General features: G+C 36.1%; 5 protein-coding genes across 8 annotated transcripts in view; 3 read left to right on the top strand and 2 right to left on the bottom strand.

Moving 5' to 3' along the window:
- ropn1l (rhophilin associated tail protein 1-like) overlaps positions 1-18,203 on the bottom strand; it is a 193,175-nt gene that overhangs the window by 34,712 nt on the left and 140,260 nt on the right. The gene's annotated exons all lie outside the window — the stretch shown is intronic.
- si:rp71-1f1.4 lies at positions 2,156-2,950 on the top strand (the record flags this gene model as incomplete). Its single annotated transcript, NM_001030221.1, is given in 1 exon segment — positions 2,156-2,950. A coding segment is annotated over 1 exon segment (795 nt), but the record flags the coding sequence as incomplete, so codon positions are not given.
- apoob (apolipoprotein O, b) lies at positions 4,508-13,855 on the top strand. 3 transcript variants are annotated; one of them, XR_015524384.1, is made up of 9 exons: positions 4,508-4,571; positions 6,680-6,784; positions 6,873-6,992; positions 7,101-7,133; positions 7,258-7,312; positions 9,223-9,318; positions 9,417-9,545; positions 9,662-10,624; positions 13,069-13,855. XR_015524384.1 is itself a non-coding variant. In NM_001005777.1 (9 exon segments), coding segments are annotated over 9 exon segments (660 nt in total). In that variant the 5' UTR covers positions 4,528-4,544; the 3' UTR covers positions 13,111-13,851.
- Positions 5,329-18,203, top strand: part of tagln3b (transgelin 3b) — a 66,399-nt gene continuing 53,524 nt past the window's right edge. The window contains exon 1 of the mRNA XM_087308922.1: positions 5,329-5,406. The gene's annotated coding sequence lies outside the window, so the exon portion shown is untranslated. The remainder of the gene's footprint in view (positions 5,407-18,203) is intronic.
- sat1b (spermidine/spermine N1-acetyltransferase 1b) lies at positions 12,871-18,156 on the bottom strand. 2 transcript variants are annotated; one of them, NM_001093748.2, is given in 6 exon segments: positions 13,645-14,073; positions 14,922-14,962; positions 15,038-15,139; positions 17,422-17,505; positions 17,583-17,634; positions 17,914-18,156. In NM_001093748.2, coding segments are annotated over 6 exon segments (516 nt in total). In that variant the 5' UTR covers positions 17,980-18,156; the 3' UTR covers positions 13,645-13,902.

Below are 18,203 nucleotides of genomic sequence, written 5' to 3'. Positions count from 1 at the left end.
ACACACTGGTATCTGAACTACTGAAAAAAAAAAAACACAAACCGAACCCCTCCCCAAACAAAACCTTCACAAACAAATTGACAAAACATTAAAATATAATTATGATGTAAAACTAAAAACTGAATTAAACCTCCAGACTAAACTTCAATGTTATTCGGCCCTGAACAGAACCACACAGTTGGCAAATTATTTATCATTAAAACAATTAAAAGAAAAGCACATTCTTTCTAAATATCGCCTCTGTGATCATGACTTAGAAATAGAAAAAGGCAGACATAAAAAATCCTGTACTCCTAAAGAACAGAGATTATGTAAACAGTGTGATACAAACCAAATAGAGGATGAAACACACTTCCTTCTGTTTTGCCCCAAATACACCATGACTAGAGAAATTTTTTTCCCCCAATTTGAAACATTGATCAGTTCTTTTTTATTTTTATTTAAATGACTCAGAAAAACTTTACCATGTACTCGGAGAGGACGAATTGACATCTAGACTAGCTGCAAAATATGTATACACCCTACACACAATTAGAAATGGTTAATGTAATTTCCTGTATCTTATTTAAATAATTAGTAACTTTTTATTATTATTGTTGTTATATTTATCAAATGTATTGTTTTTTGTCATTATATATCTTATCTGTAATATTATTTTTTCAATGGTTTTAATAGATTTCATATTTGAAGTGCTTTGGCAATACTGTACTGAATGTCATGCCAATAAAGCTACTTGAACTGGAACTTAAATATGCAGCTATTTTGGTGTCTGTTAAGTTGTTATTATCAAAATGAAAATAGGCCATTCCTGATATCATGTTTTTTATTGTATTGTTAAGAAAGTGAAACAACATAGCCAGGGTGGCGTGAATGAGGTTGTAAAGTACACTGTTCTCTTTGAAGATTCACCTGACGTGTTCTCGGGAGTCTGTTTTCGATATCAAACTTGCAAAGTCTGAACTTACAAGGACAGGATGCAAGACTGAACTTCGTGTAGGCTACTTAATATTGAGGAAAAAGCCCCAATCAGACGCATCCATTTTCAGATGTCTCCATTTTCCCCTATCCACACTAACACTGAGCCACAGTGTTTTTAAATTAAAATGGCCTCCTCACCGTTTTCAACAACCTCTGTTTTTGGCACTCGAAAACTCTGGGAGATTGTGGACAAATGGCGTAACCGTAGCAAACCTAATGCGTTTTAAAACCAAAACGTACTAGTGTAAACTGGGCCTCTAGTAACACCTTGATTAGTTGGATCAGCTGTGTTTAATTAGGGTTGGAGCAAAACTGTGCAGAGCTGCGGCCCTCCAGGAATTAAGTTTGAGGTCTATGTGCTACATGAATTTAGTTAATAGACATGCTGTTGGGTTTTAGTTTGCAATTGATTTCTGTAGTCATGCATTTTAGGCATTCTGATATTATTTTTAGGCTTTTTTGAAAGGATGCGCTACAACTTAGTTCATACATTTACATCAGTGATGAAGCTATGCAAACTGTAGTTAAAGTGTATAATCTCAGACTATAGGAATCAATTGCAAACAAAACAAAAACACAACAGTATTTCTTAGCCACGTTTTTTAATAATTTGTCAAAACAAGCAAGGTGTAGCTGTAAATACACTTCAACAATATATTTTTTTAAAAAACTATTGACATTTTAAAACGAAAATGTTGAAATGCCTGAAATATATAAGTAAATATCAGAAAATCATCAGTAAAAAAAACATTGTCAAAAAATAAATAAAACATTCAGTTCATTTACAGCCATGCTCATTTTGCTTCTCTTGAATTTTTTGAACAACTTACTTTTTTCGTAATATCTGGCAACATTTCTTTCGCGTCTGTTTTAATATCCGTATTTTCCACTTTCGTTTTTTCCATTCAGCATAGTTTGAGTATTCAGTCAGGTTTTAAGGCTATTTGCTATACATTTTAAGGGAGGATCGATGACATGTTTCGTGTCGTGTGCATGAGACGTGGACTTCCGAGAAAGTACAATCCGAGTTTACAGCCTGTGCAAGCTAGCTTGAGAGGTTGTCTAAAGTTTAATCTTTGTGCTGCTGTTTCGACTGTATTTGGATTTAAAGTAATTGAGCTAAACAATAGCTACACTGCTAAATGATGGATGTTCAAAGGTATTTGGCTCGTATCGGCTGTTCTGGTCCATGTCCCCCGACACTGGAGACTCTGCGATATCTACACCTGAACCACTTACTGACGGTTCCCTTTGAAAACCTCACCATTCACACCCAGGGTCGGGTCAGGCTGGAGCTGCCACTTCTGTATGAAAAAATCGTGGTGAATCATCGTGGAGGATTCTGCTTTGAGATTAACGGACTCTTCTCCTGGCTGCTGTCTCAGATGGGTTATGATGTCACTTTGCTCTCGGCACAGGTCAGAAATCGGTTCACCGGAGTTTACGGACCTCCATTTGACCACTTCCTCATGATGGTGAAGGTGGATGAACACAGGTGGCTCTGCGATGTTGGGTTTGGGTCTGGATTCCAGCTTCCTCTCTCTCTTGAGACTGACAGTCCTCAGATCCAGAGCCACGGCGTTTATCGCCTCAGATCTGAAGGAAACTTGATTTTCATGGAAAGTAAGTCAGAGATTGGTGGGGAATGTTGGACAGAACAGTATAAGTTCACTCTGGAGCCTCGAGACAGAGCTGATTTCAGAGCCATGTGTGACTACCATCAGAGTTCTGTTAGCTCACTTTTTTTCTGTAAGTCTCTCTGTTCACTGTTGTTGCCCACCGGGAGAATCACCATCATGGGCCGCAGACTGATTATAAGCAGTTTGGGCTCAAGTGATGGAGAACATGCATCAAGAACCATAACAGATCTTTCAGATGAAGAAATCACAGAGCTGTTGAGGGAGAAGTTTGGAATTGTTCTTCAAGCTCCACTCATTCCTAAAGATAACGTGGTTTTACCACCAATCAAGTATTAAGTGTTTGTTTATTTGGTGGGTCTCTCTTGCACTTTATAAAGAGATTTAACATTTACAGGCTTCTCACTTCAAGCAACTCCAAATCCATTTTTTCTGTAAATGCAAAAGACCTTAATCAGAGAAAAACTTCTAGTTATTAGTCACTAGTATATATTACATTGATTCATTTATTTATTTTCTTTTCGGCTTAGTCCCCTCATTAATCTGGGATCACCGCAGCAGAATGAACTGCCAACTTATCCAGCAAATGTATTAAAAATACGGACAATTTAGCTTACCCAACCTTTAGTGCATGTGTTTGGACTTGTGGGGGAAAACCAGAGCACCCAGAGGAAACCCACATGAACACGGAGAGAACATATGCAAACTCCACACAGAAATGCCAACTGACCCAGCCGAGGCTCGAACCAGCGACCTTCTCTCTGTGAAGTGATTGTGCTAGTACCCACTGCGCCACTGTTACGCCAAGAATATTTTACAGTCTATATAATGAATATTGGCTAACTGTAATAAATGAATCTGTTTAGGATTATTTCATTAAGTTCCTTCTTTTTTTAGTAAAACTGATGTATTTTGGTGTTAACATAGGGCTGTTTAAAATAAATAGACTAAAATTGTATTTTTTGTCAAGGTAAAAATGCACATGATTTCTTCTGCTTAAAGTGTACTATTAAAGCCCTGAACTAAACTGAATTGCTCTTTTAAATTGTTGTTTTATTATAATCTACATCAATATTCTGATTCAGCTTTTTAATGTTAGATGAAGTTACAGTAGTCTTGTCATGTGCTTTTGGTATTTTTAGTTTGTTTAAATGCAACATTTTATTTATTTAAATTTTCCATTCATTCATTTTCTTTTCAGCTTAGTCCCTTTATTAATCTGGGGTCTCCACAGCTAAATGAACCGCCAACTTTTCCAGTATATGTTTTACACAGCGGATGGCCTTCCAGCTGCAACCCATTTCCAGGAAACATCCATACACACTCATACACTACGACCAATTTAGCTTCCCCAATTCACTTGTACCGCATGTCTTTGCACTGTGGGGTAAACCGGAGCACCCTGTGGGGTAAACCAGGAAACTGGAGCACCCATAACCCACACGAATGCAGGGACAATGCAAACTCCACACAGAAACGCCAACTGACCCAGCCGAGGCTCGAACCAGCAACCTTCTTGCTGTGAGGCGACTACCCACTGCGCCAACGCGTTGCCCTATTTACATTTTTTATTGTTAGTAATTTTAGATAAAGTTGCCAAGGACATGTTTTTATTTTTATTTATGTTTGTAATTGCACATTTATATCTTTTTTTATATCCACTTTATTTCGATAAGCGCTTTATCATTAAAATGAATAATAACATTAACTCGAAAATATTTATTTTGCTCGTTCATACTTATTTAAAATGAGCTGAAACAACAGAATTCTTGAGATTTCAGTGGGACAACTTAATTGAATGAATTGTGTGGAACCCTGCATTTTTACAGTGTAAAATAAACTTTTAAGAAACAAGCTTTGAGATATTTACACGCATTGAGGCTTTTGTCCTCACAGACACGCCGTAGCAGACAGATGCGCTGCTGAAAGATGTCAAATCTTGGGAAAATAGCAAAGGTAAACACACATTTTTATTATATGAATTCAGTCAATGGGCGTACTGTGGTGTATTTGTTTGCAAATGATTTCTACAGGTGTGCATTATAAGCATGCTGATAATATATTTAAGCGTTTATTGAAAAGATGCGCTACATCTCAGTTCATACACCTTAGTTACATCAGTGATGAAGCTATGCTAACTGTAGCTTATTGATCTGAAACTAACTTATGTCTCACAATGTTTTTTTATTACATTTTATGCTTAAAATACGTTCGACACAGGGCTTGACATAAAATAACAGTGTTTACGAAAATATACGTTATATAAATTTGACTTTGGCGTGCTAAAATAGCTTGATTCAAATGTTTTGTTATATCCCACGTTACAAAACCATTTTACGTTCTTGTGAGCTAGCTGTGTATGAATTTGCTTAATGCGCATGAGCATTATGAGCATGGTTGTCTTGCATTGCAATTAGTTTTTATGTAACTTGAATTTCAGGCCTCAGTTTACTTGCCCTGCCAAAATAAAAAAAAATTATTTCTTATCCAAGTCCCTGCTGAAAAAACAGCTTAAACCAGCATTGGCTGGTTGACCAGCCTGGTTTTAGAGGGATTTTGGCCTTTTCCAGGCTGATTTCCAGCTATTTCCAGCCTGCTGGGAGTTGACCAGCTTAAACCAGCCTAACCAGGCTAGGAGCCCAGCCAAAACCAGCTGTGTCCTGCTTAAACCAGGCTGGTCAAGCTGGAAACCAGCCTGGAAATGGTCAAAAGCCCTCTAAAACCAGGCTGGTCAACCAGCTAAAACCAACCAACCAGCTTAGGCTGGTTTAAGCTGGATTTTTCAGCAGGGGTATTTTTAATAATGCATCAAAACAAGCATACTTGCCTACAAAAAGCATACAGAACTACATTCATGCACTTTTTATTCAACAAAATCAGTTGTCATATATAAAATTATGCGCAGTCCAGGTTAAAGGTGCCAGATCAGCAGTTAACAAGGCTATACATAGATGAAGAGTTAATTTTCTATTAAAGCAATGCTATTGTATAGGCCGAAAATGACACTATAAAAACAAAAATTACGTGCATGCAAAAGAAAGTAGGTGAAAACCATAGACTGTAAAATATGCTGAAAACACACCGAGTGTGACTCGAGAATGAAGGTATGATCATGCGTATGATCATGCGCTCATCATCTGTTCAAAGAATGGTAAAAGGGAAACGGCTACCGATGCTGCTTACATGCCTACGCAAGCTTTTCAAACATTAGCGCAGAGCATCACATCTCTTGTGTGCACGACCCTCGCAAGGTGTTTTACTGGGCTGGACAGGACATGTTTCATACCTGTTATTGTCATAATTGAGAAAAAAGGAAGAGAAAAAAAAAAAGAAATCACCCCAAATAACTAAATATGTTCATCTAAAGCTGTTTCATTGTAAATAAACAGTTGAAACGGTCAGTAATGTGTTATTGTTATTATTATTATTTACAAAGCATAGAATTGTGTACTTTAGAAAAAGCTGCAAAATAAGCAAACAGTTTAGCCTATTGAGATTAATAGCGGTTATTGAAGTTGAATTAAGTTATTAAATCTCATGAACCTTTTCCTCACTGTATAATTTAAATAGTCTGATTAAAGAGCAGCGAATGAGTCTCTCATTTAGATTTCTTGTTTGAATACATTACATAACAAAGGTGTCACTTTAAAAATGCACACTTCAAAGTTAGGACCCACAATTTTTAAAATTACAGGGTGTCCGCGGGGTCTTAAAAAGTATTAAAAGTTGATAAATAAATGTAGTGAAATTTAAGGCCCTTCAAAAGTATTAAAGTCTTAAATGCTAATTTAATGTCAAGCCCTGGTTTATAGGATTCTACAATATTGTCAAGTTCTTATAAATAAGGTTTTATGTTTTGTTTACCTTTTTTCAGGTTTCTTTAGAGAGTGGTGTACTTCAGTTATATATGTTTTGCCTAATTATCAAACTAATTTGCAGAGTATCATATGTTAAAATAAAAGTTTTTGTGCTTGTGTGTGGTCCAGTATTTAAACAATATGGATACAAGAGATTTATCATTTTTCTTTGTTTCACATTTATTTTCTCTGGCCTTCTTTATTTAGGTGCTTCTGCCCATGGCAGTGCCCGGAGCCCTTGGCCTGATGTCTACCACTGTTTTTGCTACAAAGAATGCCAAAGAAAACAGTGCCATCTTGATGACCGATGAGGTACTTCCTGCACGCTTTGTTTTGGGGAAGAACAAGAAGCTGATTTTCCTGAATTTGACAGTGTTGTACAAAATCTTATATTTTTCAGCTCTCACTGTATGACACACCTGAGCCGCGGCTGAGGTACGAGGAGCCTGATGTCGGGCCTGTTGAGCAGGGTGTGGCATCTCTGAGAAAGTCTGTTGAACCTTATTGTTCATGGTGTCAGGTATGCCTTTAAAAGGTGGACGTTAATATATAAAATTCATTCATTATAGAAATTTCATATTGTTAAGTTCATAGTTTTCATGTTTGCTCATAATTCATTAACCTCCAGGAAAGGACACAGTTTGCTGTGGATAAAATACAGGCAAGTTATGTTGTTTATCTTTTGATGCTTCCCAATTATAAAACTTACATTGTTTGGTTGCGATATCTTATTGAATTAACCTGTAATATCTCCTGTAACTTTTTTTCTTTTTTTTCTATTCTAGTCTTACTATAAAACAGTTGAGCCTGGTGTGGATACCACTCAAAATATTGTACTGGGTATGAATGTACTGTGCATTATTTGCTTGTTTGTTATACAAGATGTGTAGTATATATTTATTTTAATTGCAACATTTATAATTCATTTAAATCTACTTTCAGTGTTTCATAAGATGTTTATTTTAATCAACAATCTAAAAATGTAATTATTTGAACACAATTTTGTTTATTGTATTATTACTTCTTTTCCCAAAATTGAAACTTATTATCATTGATAAGTCATTATATATATATATATGGTCACAGGCCACTTTATTATGTACACCTAACTAGGTTGAATTTACTTTTGACGTCAGAACTGTCTTAGTCCTGCGTACCGTAGATTCGACAAGATACTGGAAATATTCCTCTGAGATTTTGGTTCACAAATGATAGCATCACGCAGTTGCTGCAGATTTGTTGGCTGCACATCCATGATACGAATCTCTAGTTCCACTGCATCCGAAAGGTGCTCTATTGAATTGAGTTCTGGTGACTGTGGAGGCCATTGGGCACTCAACACATAGGGCCACCAGCACACACCAGCTGATAGGTGGAGAGGAGACAAAATGATGAAGCCAATTATGATTTGGGGATGGTTAGTAGGCCATGATGGAAATAGGCTATATATAAATAGGCCACAGGGAGTCAGGACCTCGGTTTAACATCTCATCCGAAAGACGGCACTCACTGAGCAGTATAGAGTACCCTTCACTATACTGTGGCATTAGGACCCACACAGACCACAGGTTGGGCTCCCCCAGTTGGTCTCACTAACACCACTTCCGGCAACCTTGCTTTCCCATGTGGTCTCCCATCCAGGTACTGATCGGGCGCAACCCTGCTTAGCTTCAGTGGGCGACCATATGAGAGTTGCAGAGAGCTAGCTGCCGGCATGTTATGTTATGTTCAAGAAAACAGTCTGAGAAGATTCGTGCTTAATGACATTGCACGTTATTCTGCTGGAAGTAGTCATCAGAAGATGGGTACACTGTGGTCACAAAGAAATGGACATGGTCATCAACAGCTCAGCACTCAGGTAGGCTGTGTCATTGACAAGATGCTCAATTGGTACTAATGGACCCAAAGGGCGCCAAGAAAGTACCCCCCAGACCATTACACCACCACCAATAGCCTGAACAAATGATACAAGGCAGGATGGATCCATGCTTTCATGTTGTTGACGCCAAATTCTGTCCCTACTATCTGAATGTTGCAGCAGAAATCGAGACTCATCAGACTAGGCAAAGTTTTTCCAATCTTCTATTGTCCAACGTTGATTCAGATCAGCCCATCTGGCACCAACAACTATGTGACGTTCAAAGTCACTTAAATCTCATTTCTGATGCTCAGTTTGAACTGCTGCAGATCGCCTTGACCATGTCTACATACCTAAGTGCATTGAGTTGCTGCCATGTGATTTGCTGATAAACGAGTAGTTGGGCAGGTGTACCTAATAAAGTGGCCGGTGTGTGTGTGTGTGTATATATATATATATATATATATATATATATATATATATATATATATATATATATATATATATATATATAATTGTAAATAAATAAATATATTTATTTTTATTATTTATTTGTTTTTAAGTTCTTAAAAATTACAGACCATGTTACATCCAAACAAATTTCCTCTCCACAAACTACCTTGTGTTCTATAGTTGTAATAAAACAATTTATTTGTCTATATTTCTTTAATTCAATTTATTTATTTTAACTAATTAAACCCATTTTTCTATTGAATGTAAAATTTTAATATATTTATTCTTATTAATGTTTACACTTTCTCTCATACGGTAAATGTCTTATTTTAATAGTATTGTATTCATGTTAATGCAACAATCTTATTTTATTTTTTTGACCAAATACGGCTGTTTATGTGCTAACATAAAGCCTTGTTGCTTTTCTTATATCCTCCAGATATATTTACATTTTTGAAAGACCCTCCATCTGAGTTTTACCCCAGTGTAGGCGTCATTGGGTTTTCTGGAATCCTGGGCCTTTTTTTTGCAAAATGTATGATTCTTACTAATCGCCAGAGGTCTTTAATCTAATGTCTTTTCTGTGTTATTAACAAGAGTTTTGCTTCTTATTGTGGTGTTTTATCTGGACAGGCAGCACGGTCAAAAGGCTGATATTTCCCACTGGGCTGATGGCTCTCTGTGCCTCTGTGTTTTACCCACAACACGCCGCCTCTGCTGCCAGGGCAAGTTTACTCTTCTTCTGCTCCTCAGATGGACAAAGTATGTTGTTGTCTCTCAGCAGGACGTCCAGCACAGACAGCAGTACTTGATGTTTTCAGTGATGCAGCATCAACTATTTTACTCATGTCTGGGGCTCCCAAGAAAATATGGAAAAGGGGATTATCATAGAGGGACACCCTTTTTATTTCCTGGGGGAAAAGCCATTTATTAAAACACAATATATTAGACCAAGGAAAAAGTGAAGTTTATTATTAACAGAACAGCAAAACACTCAAAAAATGTTTGAAATAAATAAACTATTCCAAACCTCATCCTTATTACTATTGAAGTGCACTAAACACTTTTGTAAATAGTTGATCTTCTATAACAATTGCAATTGGCTTGATGAACATTGTAGCATTCTTTTGTCCCGTATGCAACTGCTCAGTGATTTATATCTATATGTCATCCTACAGCCAATTTGCATATTCAAATTTGTATATACACTAAAATACAAATAGTCAGACGTTCTGCTGTTTAAGACTGTGTTGCTGAGTTATATTGGCTGTTGGTAATTTAATAATGACTAGTTTTTTGGATGCTTTTTAATTGTCATCTATAAAGGTAATTATGTTTCTAAGTTTTTAAGTTCTGTTTTGTGTAACATATGCATCTCCGAATTGTATTTAATTGAGATATAGTTATTTATAGTTGCTGTTAAATAAATGAGTGTTGCTGGGATTTGAACTGCGCTAATCTGCAGGAAATTCAGCCTGTGAATTGTGTGTTCAGATAGTCACTGTTCCTTCCTCTTTTCTTCCTGTGTGACCATCCATTAATGGAAAAGTACAAAGTGCAGGGATATTTTCAGAATTTTTCCACGGATAAGCTCACTCAATTAAAGTGAATAATAGACTACTCCCTGCCTCGCTCCAAAAGCACTGGAAACGAACATTAATGTGCTTTATTGTTTTAAACTTATTAAAAATGCACACGATTGATATATGCCACTAATTATTTGTCATTTGAATTGATTGTTTTTTAAATAGACCACAAAGGACTACATGTACTCGTGGGGTTCAGAGGGGCGAGCTGTTTTGGAGGAGCTGCTGAGAGGAAAATCTTCTTCCAAGGACAAAGTGAGGAGAAATCTGATATTTTGGCACAGTTTTGTACTAGATTTCTTTTTTTATATGTTCTGAGGCAGAGTGAATACAATGCGAATGTAGGTTTAAAATAAGGTTTAAATCAAAAAGGTTGGGTCTTTTTTGAAGATGGATATAAAATATAAAAAGAACGGGATATTAAAGAATGAAATGCATCATTTTTCCTGTAATATGGCTAATAAGGAATTAAAGCCTAATTTATTATAACAAACCCCATAGAAAACTTCTCAGATATACAGCAGTATTCAAGAGTTTCTTCTAAATTAGTTTTATTTATTTTTTTTGTGTGTGTGTTTGTATGTGTTTAGTGTTGTATGTTCACCAAGGATGATCGTACATTTTTAATATATGTATATACATAATCACACACACATACACACAGATACTTTATCAGATATATCTGTCCCAACTGCTCGTTAACACAATGTAAACCAATGTAGACATGGTCAAGATGATCTGCTGCAGTTCAAACCGAGACTTTAATGGCATGATTGCTTATGCCAGATGGGCTGGTCTGAGTATTTCAGAAACTGCTGATCTACTGGGATTTTCACACACAACCATCTCTAGGGTTTACAGAGAATGGTCCAAAAAAGAGAAAATATTCAGTGAGCTGCAGTTATGTGGACGCAAATGCTTTGTTGATGCCAGAGGCCAGAGGAGAATGGCCAGACTGGTTTGAGCTGATAGAAAGGCAACAGTAACTCAAACAACTCGTTACAACCGAGGTCTGCAGAAGAGCATTTCTGAACACACAACACTTCCAACCTTGAGGTGGATGGGCCACAGCATTAGAAAACCACATCAGGTGCCACTCCTGTCAGCTAAGAACAGGAACTGAGGCTACAATTTGCACAGGCTCACCAAACTTGGACAATAGAAGATTGGAAAAATGTTGCCTGGTCTGATGAGTCTTGATTTCTGCTGCAACATTCAGATGGTAGGGTCAAAATTTGGCGTCAACAACATGAAAGCATGGATCCATCCTATCTTGTATCAGCGGTTCAGGCTGGTGTAATGTGGAGGGGATATTTTTTTGCCACACTTGGACCCATTAGTACCAGTTGAGCATTGTGTCAATGGCACAACCTACCTGAGTATTGTTACTGACCATGTCCATCCCTTTATGACCACAGTGCACCCATTTTCTGATCCTACTTCCAGCAGGATAACACACCCTGTCATAAAGCGCTAATCATCTCAGACTGGTTTCTTGAACACGACAATGAGTTCACAGTACTCAAATGGCCTTCACAGTCACCAGAGCTCAATCCAGAAGAGCATCTTTGGGATTTGGTGAAACGGGAGACTGGCATCATAGATGTGCAATTGTATTTTAGTTACTTTTTAAATTATTTAGTCTAAAAAGTAATTTTATTCCTTAGTAAGTTAATTACGTAACAAAAATACTACTTGCATTCACTATAAATCTCAACTTCTAGACAACAGATATAAAACTCTTTTAATCCTTTACATTCAGGGTCAAATAGGACATTTTAGCTTTATTATAAAGTGAGTACTGGGTGACGCGGTGGCATAGTGGGTAGTGCTGTTGCCCTGCAACAAGAAGGTCGCTGGTTCAAGCCTCGCCTGGGTCAGTTGGCGTTTCTGTGTGGAGTTTGCATGTTCTCTTTGTGATCACGTGGGTTTTCTCAAGTCCAAAGACATGCTGTATAGGTGAATTGGGTATGCTAAATTGTCTGTAGTGTATGTGTGTAAATGAGGGTGTTTCCCAGTGATGGGTTGCAGCTGGAAGGGCATCCGCTGCATAAAATATGTTAGATAAGTTGGTGGTTCATTCCACTGTGGTGACCCCGGATTAAGCCAAAATGAAAATGAATGAATAAAGTGAGTACTTCGAAGATAAACAATATAGTAAAACACAAAATGCTTTAATGTTCAAAAATATGCACTTTGGTGAGAAGCTTTTCTTGTCACCGCTGATTGCTCGATTAATACTGTTTTGATTAATAGAAAGTTCTAAAGAAAAACACTTTTTGACATAAATAAAACAGACTATCCAAAATTTTAGTGAGTCCAAATCCAAAACTGTCAGATCATTTTGACAGCACATATATTTAACATTAAAGGAATAGCTCACCCAAAACTGAAATAAAATATGAAGTTTCCTCAGGCCATCTGAGATGTAGGTGAACTTTTTTCTACAGTAGTAAATCAAAGAAGATTTCAGCTAAAAGAGTCAACACTTTGAGAGTCAATAAACAAATAGTTTTGCATTTAATAAATCCTAAAGGACAACAGTATTAGCTGAAAACTTTCTACTGAAAAAAAAGTCACATACTGTACAAATACATCTTGGTTGATTTGAGAATGAGTAACCTAATAGTGGTCTCATAAAAGCATCATAGAAGTTGTGATATAAACACTTCATAACCTTTTATCTGTTTTCTTCACAGGCTGACAAGACACAGAAATCAGACAGCCAAAAATCAAGTTGAGACAAAGCAGCTCATTTTATGAAGAGTTCCTGCTTCGCACCTGGATTCTCTTCTCTTATCGGTGTACTGATCAGTATGGTGGTATTTATTACTCTATTACAATGTTGGCAGTGTTCACTGTAATTGTATTCAGCGATGTTTTGTGAATTATATAAATGTACTTTTATATATAAATGCACATTATAATAGCAACCATTTGGACCAAGCTGAAAGACAGAATCACCTGCATGACTTGTACTGTACGAATCTGAATGTTGCTGAATATTTATTTACTTATACATCCATTTCCAGAGCTTTCTAGATGGGTGCTCGCTTCACTTTCTCCAGCGTTTTCAATGTCACTAAACAAAGATCCAATTTATAAGTTTTATAGTAACTTACGATTTCACAAACCATGAATTTGGTCTGTGCATAAACAAAGAGACATTTTGCAAATTACAGCACCGTCCAGGATCCATTCTGTGCATTCAGCAGTCCCAATTTTACCACTGTGAATTTCACATTTGTATTAGAAGGAAAGCCTGAAGGTATTACTTAAATATAATTCTTAATATTTATTTGTTTAGATTTTTAATACATTGAATTGGATACAAAAAAGCTGATTGATAAGCTAATCTTACATATACACTACAGAATATGACACAAGTACTACAGAAACTTCTTCTAGAGTACATTACTGTTTGTTAATATAATCAATAACACAGAGTATCTAAAATATTGAATTAAAGATCTACAAACTGAGAAATTGTGAGCTGTCTTTAGTTCTCCCTGAACACTGGACCGTCGGCCAGCTCACTCTTCAGCAGACATTTTCAGAAGATTCTCTTTATCGATCCTGAAAAGTCGCCAACCCTCCTGCAGCGAGAGGTCTGAAGCCCCGCGACGCTTGTAAAAGTCGATGGACGTCTTGTTGGATTCAGCCACGATGAAATGCATGCTGCTGCAACGATTCTTCACTGCCGTCTGCAAAAGAAAACGGCTGTTCAAGATAATGCGAGGTAATAATACATCTAAAGACAATACAAAATTAATTGGGTCATATAAGAAATATATAAGAAATCCATCAAACTAGTATTCACTATAATAGTCCACTTTTAATAGCAAACTATGATTAATGTGCTCTAAATGTCATTTGGTGTAACAGTAGCTTATTAATAAGACATTTTTGTTTATGCAACAAAATACATATTGCACGTATATAATACTCTATCTACAGTGAAGTCAGAATTCTTAAAAATTTTTAAATATTTCCCAAATTATGTTTAATAGAGCAAGGAAATTTTCACAGCATGTCTGATAATATTGTTTCTTCTGGAGAAAGTCTTATTTGTTTTATTTCGGCTAAAATAAAAGAAGTTTTTAATTTTTTGAAAACCATTTTAGGGTCAAAATTATTAGCCCCTTTTTCCATTGTCTTCAGAAAAAAACATGAAATAACTTGCCTAATTACCCTATCCCGTCAAGTTAACCTAGTTAAGCCTTTAAATGTCACTTTAAGCTGTATAGAAGTGTCTTGAAAAATATCTAGTAAAATATTATTTACTGATCTACTGTCATCATGGCAAAGATAAAATAAATCAGTTATTTAAAATGATTTATTAAAACTATTATGTTTAGAAGAGTTTTTTTTAAACACATTTCTCTCAGAATTCTCTAATATTTCTGACCTCAACTGATTATGAAAGAAGTATAGATGTTCTTTGCTGCAGAAACTAAGCTGACGTCTCTTTTTTTGACCCCTATACTATGTTTGCGGTTAACAGGTTTGGTATAGATTAGTGTCTTAAAACTATAAGTGAAAGAGAACTCACATCACTGAGGTGTTTCAGGATTTCAGATCCAATTCCAAAACCTGTGAAGCATGATATTAGAGACTTCAGGAAATGGCTACAGTATTGTAAGGGATGTATTTGAACACAACCCTCACCTCTGTACTCTTTCATGACGTAAAAGTCTTCAAGGTACAGTAACTTGCCAATCCACGGGTCATAGGTGAAGTAGTACATTGCAAATCCAATCACAGAATAACCTATAGGTGAACACAGTTGTATTACTTGATCATGCACAAATATTCATGATACAAATATTTGGTTAACACCTTTTACACTATGTACTTGCTATAGTAATAACAATAAATTATACATAATTATATGAAAACACTATACCTAGCGCTAACCATCTAGAAAGGACATTGATTAGTTAATTAATATTACTTGGTACTTAGTCCCAAAATACCGGAAGCTGTGATCATTATTTTTAGTATTGTGACACAGTTCCTAGAGAAACCGAATTGTAAATGAGCAAACAGTGGGCATTGCTTGTTTTGTTTTGTTTTTATCGCGGGCTAAATGGATGTAGTAAAGGGTTTTTAGAAGAGTTATTACAACTTAACAGACTCCTCCTCACCATTTGTTTGTTGTCAAAACTGACAGTTGAACCAGCCTGATTAAATATGTTAGCCACGCCCATTACCTCTAAGTAATGTAATATGATAATTTAACTGTAAACAAACAGGAAGTGCATTTTCAGATTTTCATTAAAGATCAGAAGGGCAAACATTTTTTTCTTAATGACATGCACAGATAAATTGTTCACCACAAAACTGGCAATGTGAGCTAACAAAATCCTATGATTAGTTTTGATTTCCTGGGGACTTTAAATGTAGTTACACTGCAAAATAAAGTGTGACAAATATTTATCCAATATGTTTAAAATGCAGAACAATGTGACTGAAGTTTTATTATTTAAAAAGTTGTGTCATTTGATTAATTTGGACTTGCAGAAAACAACACGGATGTTTCAGGTGTAAAGTGCGTTTTTTTAAATAAGAGAAAAGTTCTAAAACTACACATATTAAGTGTAATTACACTTGTGTACTGTTCAAATTGACTACCCTTTGGTTATGTTGGTGGCTGTTTTTGCCCCATTGACTTCCATTTTAACGAAAAAAATTTTTATTGCAAAGCCATGGCACCAAATAATCGTGCATTCTTGATCGTTGGTGTTTTCCCCTGTTTGGATGAGATAAATCTTTATATTTTTACTGTTGATCATCAGTTGAAGGAACTCTTTAGATAGGCCTGTGCAAAAAAGTTTCTGACTTTTCTATGTAGGAAAACAGCAGATTATAGTGTGCGTGCATAAATACACTTGATATAAGTACTACTATATGTTTCGAGAACTCAGCTGCTTATTTTTGTATTTTCTCAAACATACAGGTAAGTGCGCAAAGGTCTCTTTCACACACACACACACACACACACACACACACACACACACACACACACTATACTTCATACAACGATATAACTTTTGTCCAGAAAATAAGTTTTTTTTGCACTGCAACTGATGATCAACAGTAAAAATTTGTACATTTACCTCTTCCCAACAGGGAAAACCACCAACAATCAAAAATGCATGATTACAAAATGTCCTTATAATGAGAGTCAATTCGGCAAAAAGCCAAGAACATAACAAAAGGGTAGTACATTTGGCCAGAGTGTATTATTGAATTTTTGAAAATATTTTAAAGCATTTTCCCAAAATATGTGTCTAAATAAGATGTCACCAAAAATCATTCCATTTGCTGAAACGCAGAGAAAGTTGTGGCCAAATTAAGACTCAAAATCACCCCAGAGTGAATGAAAACATCCCCAACAGCACACATGGGTTAATGTGCATCTGACACGTATTATATTTGGTAGTCCTATTAAAGGGATTGTGTAACCAAACATTTAAATTTACACATCAAGTTGCATACACTTTTTTTTCTCCTGCTAAGTTAAAAAGACATTTTAAAGAAAGCTGGAAACTGGTAACCGTCTGACTTATATTGTAGAACAAACAAATACTATGGAGGTCAATAGTTACAGCTTTTGTGTTCAGCAGAAAGAAACTGAAACAAGTTTTTAACAAGTGAAGGGTTAGTAAATATTGACAAGTTTATGTTTTGGGTGAACTATCCCTTAAAGCCAGGTTATTTAAATGTATTTATTTTTTTATTTGTTTGTATTTTTTTTTTTTTTTTTTGACAAGTGAAAGGTGAGTATATAATGACAGACCTTTCTGTTTTGGGTTAACTACCCCTTTAAGCTAGTGGATTACAGTTTTTATTAATTATTTTGGCAAAAAAAAGACATTCACATGCATACAATTTTTTTAAAGTACTGTAAGTAAAAATAAGTATTTTAGTAAAATACGTATTTTAAAACATTTAGCTAAAACATAAGCTATTTATAACAAACTTCTTCTAGTGAACCCCCCAAAAAAACGAACTATTTGGATATTCAACAGGTTAAAGTAGTGTTTTACCTTCGACTTTCTGATGCTCGGCTGACACGTCTGCGACCACACAGTGGTAAAACGGGTGCTCTCCGAAACCGTCCTCGAGCAGATCTAAACACAAAACTATTGTTGTAACTGTGGGCAAAATATTGATCAGATATCACATCAGACACGCTGACGGACCTCACCTTTCTCAGTTATAAGAACTTGGTCTTCCATTTCTTCATACTTCGCGAGTTCCTGCAGAAGTTAGTAAAGAAAAGATGCTTTCAGAACTCTGTTGGACGAACACCAAGTCCTGTAGGCGGTTGGCCTATAGGGGTTGTTGTCACAGAAGGGCATATTTGGATATTTTGTAACCATTTGAACATAATAAATCAAAATAAGTGTGACAATAACTTTTTAAATTAGTACTTAGGAGAGGACATCAAAACGGGAATATTTATGCACTTGTTAGAGAAGTTTCGACAGAATATTCTGTAGTCCGAATATATATATATATAAATCGTACAAGTCTACCTTTATGAGTCGCAATATGTCAGGCACGTCTTTGGGCTCCGCTTTACGCAAATTAAAATTGGCCATTTTCTTCTTTTACTCTTTTTCCCTTTTCTCACTAGTCCTCTATATGTGAAGTGAAGCAAAAGGTGTTTCTTCATTCGCTGTCCCGGGTTTTACCCTGCGCTGTCAAGTTTGGGCTTCTCCTGTGTGGGACTCGCATGCAGCAACTGACCCGGCGGATTTCACCTGGCTTCAGTAAATGTCCTTTGTTTATCAATGTCGAGCATATATTTGCCGGCGGGGAGGGG

The sequence above is a fragment of the Danio rerio genome, chromosome 24 (assembly GCF_052040795.2).
Source record: "Danio rerio strain M-AB ecotype USA chromosome 24, GRCz13ab, whole genome shotgun sequence".
Classification (NCBI taxonomy): Eukaryota; Metazoa; Chordata; class Actinopteri; order Cypriniformes; family Danionidae; genus Danio; species Danio rerio.
This window is presented reverse-complemented; position numbering and strand designations above follow the sequence as displayed.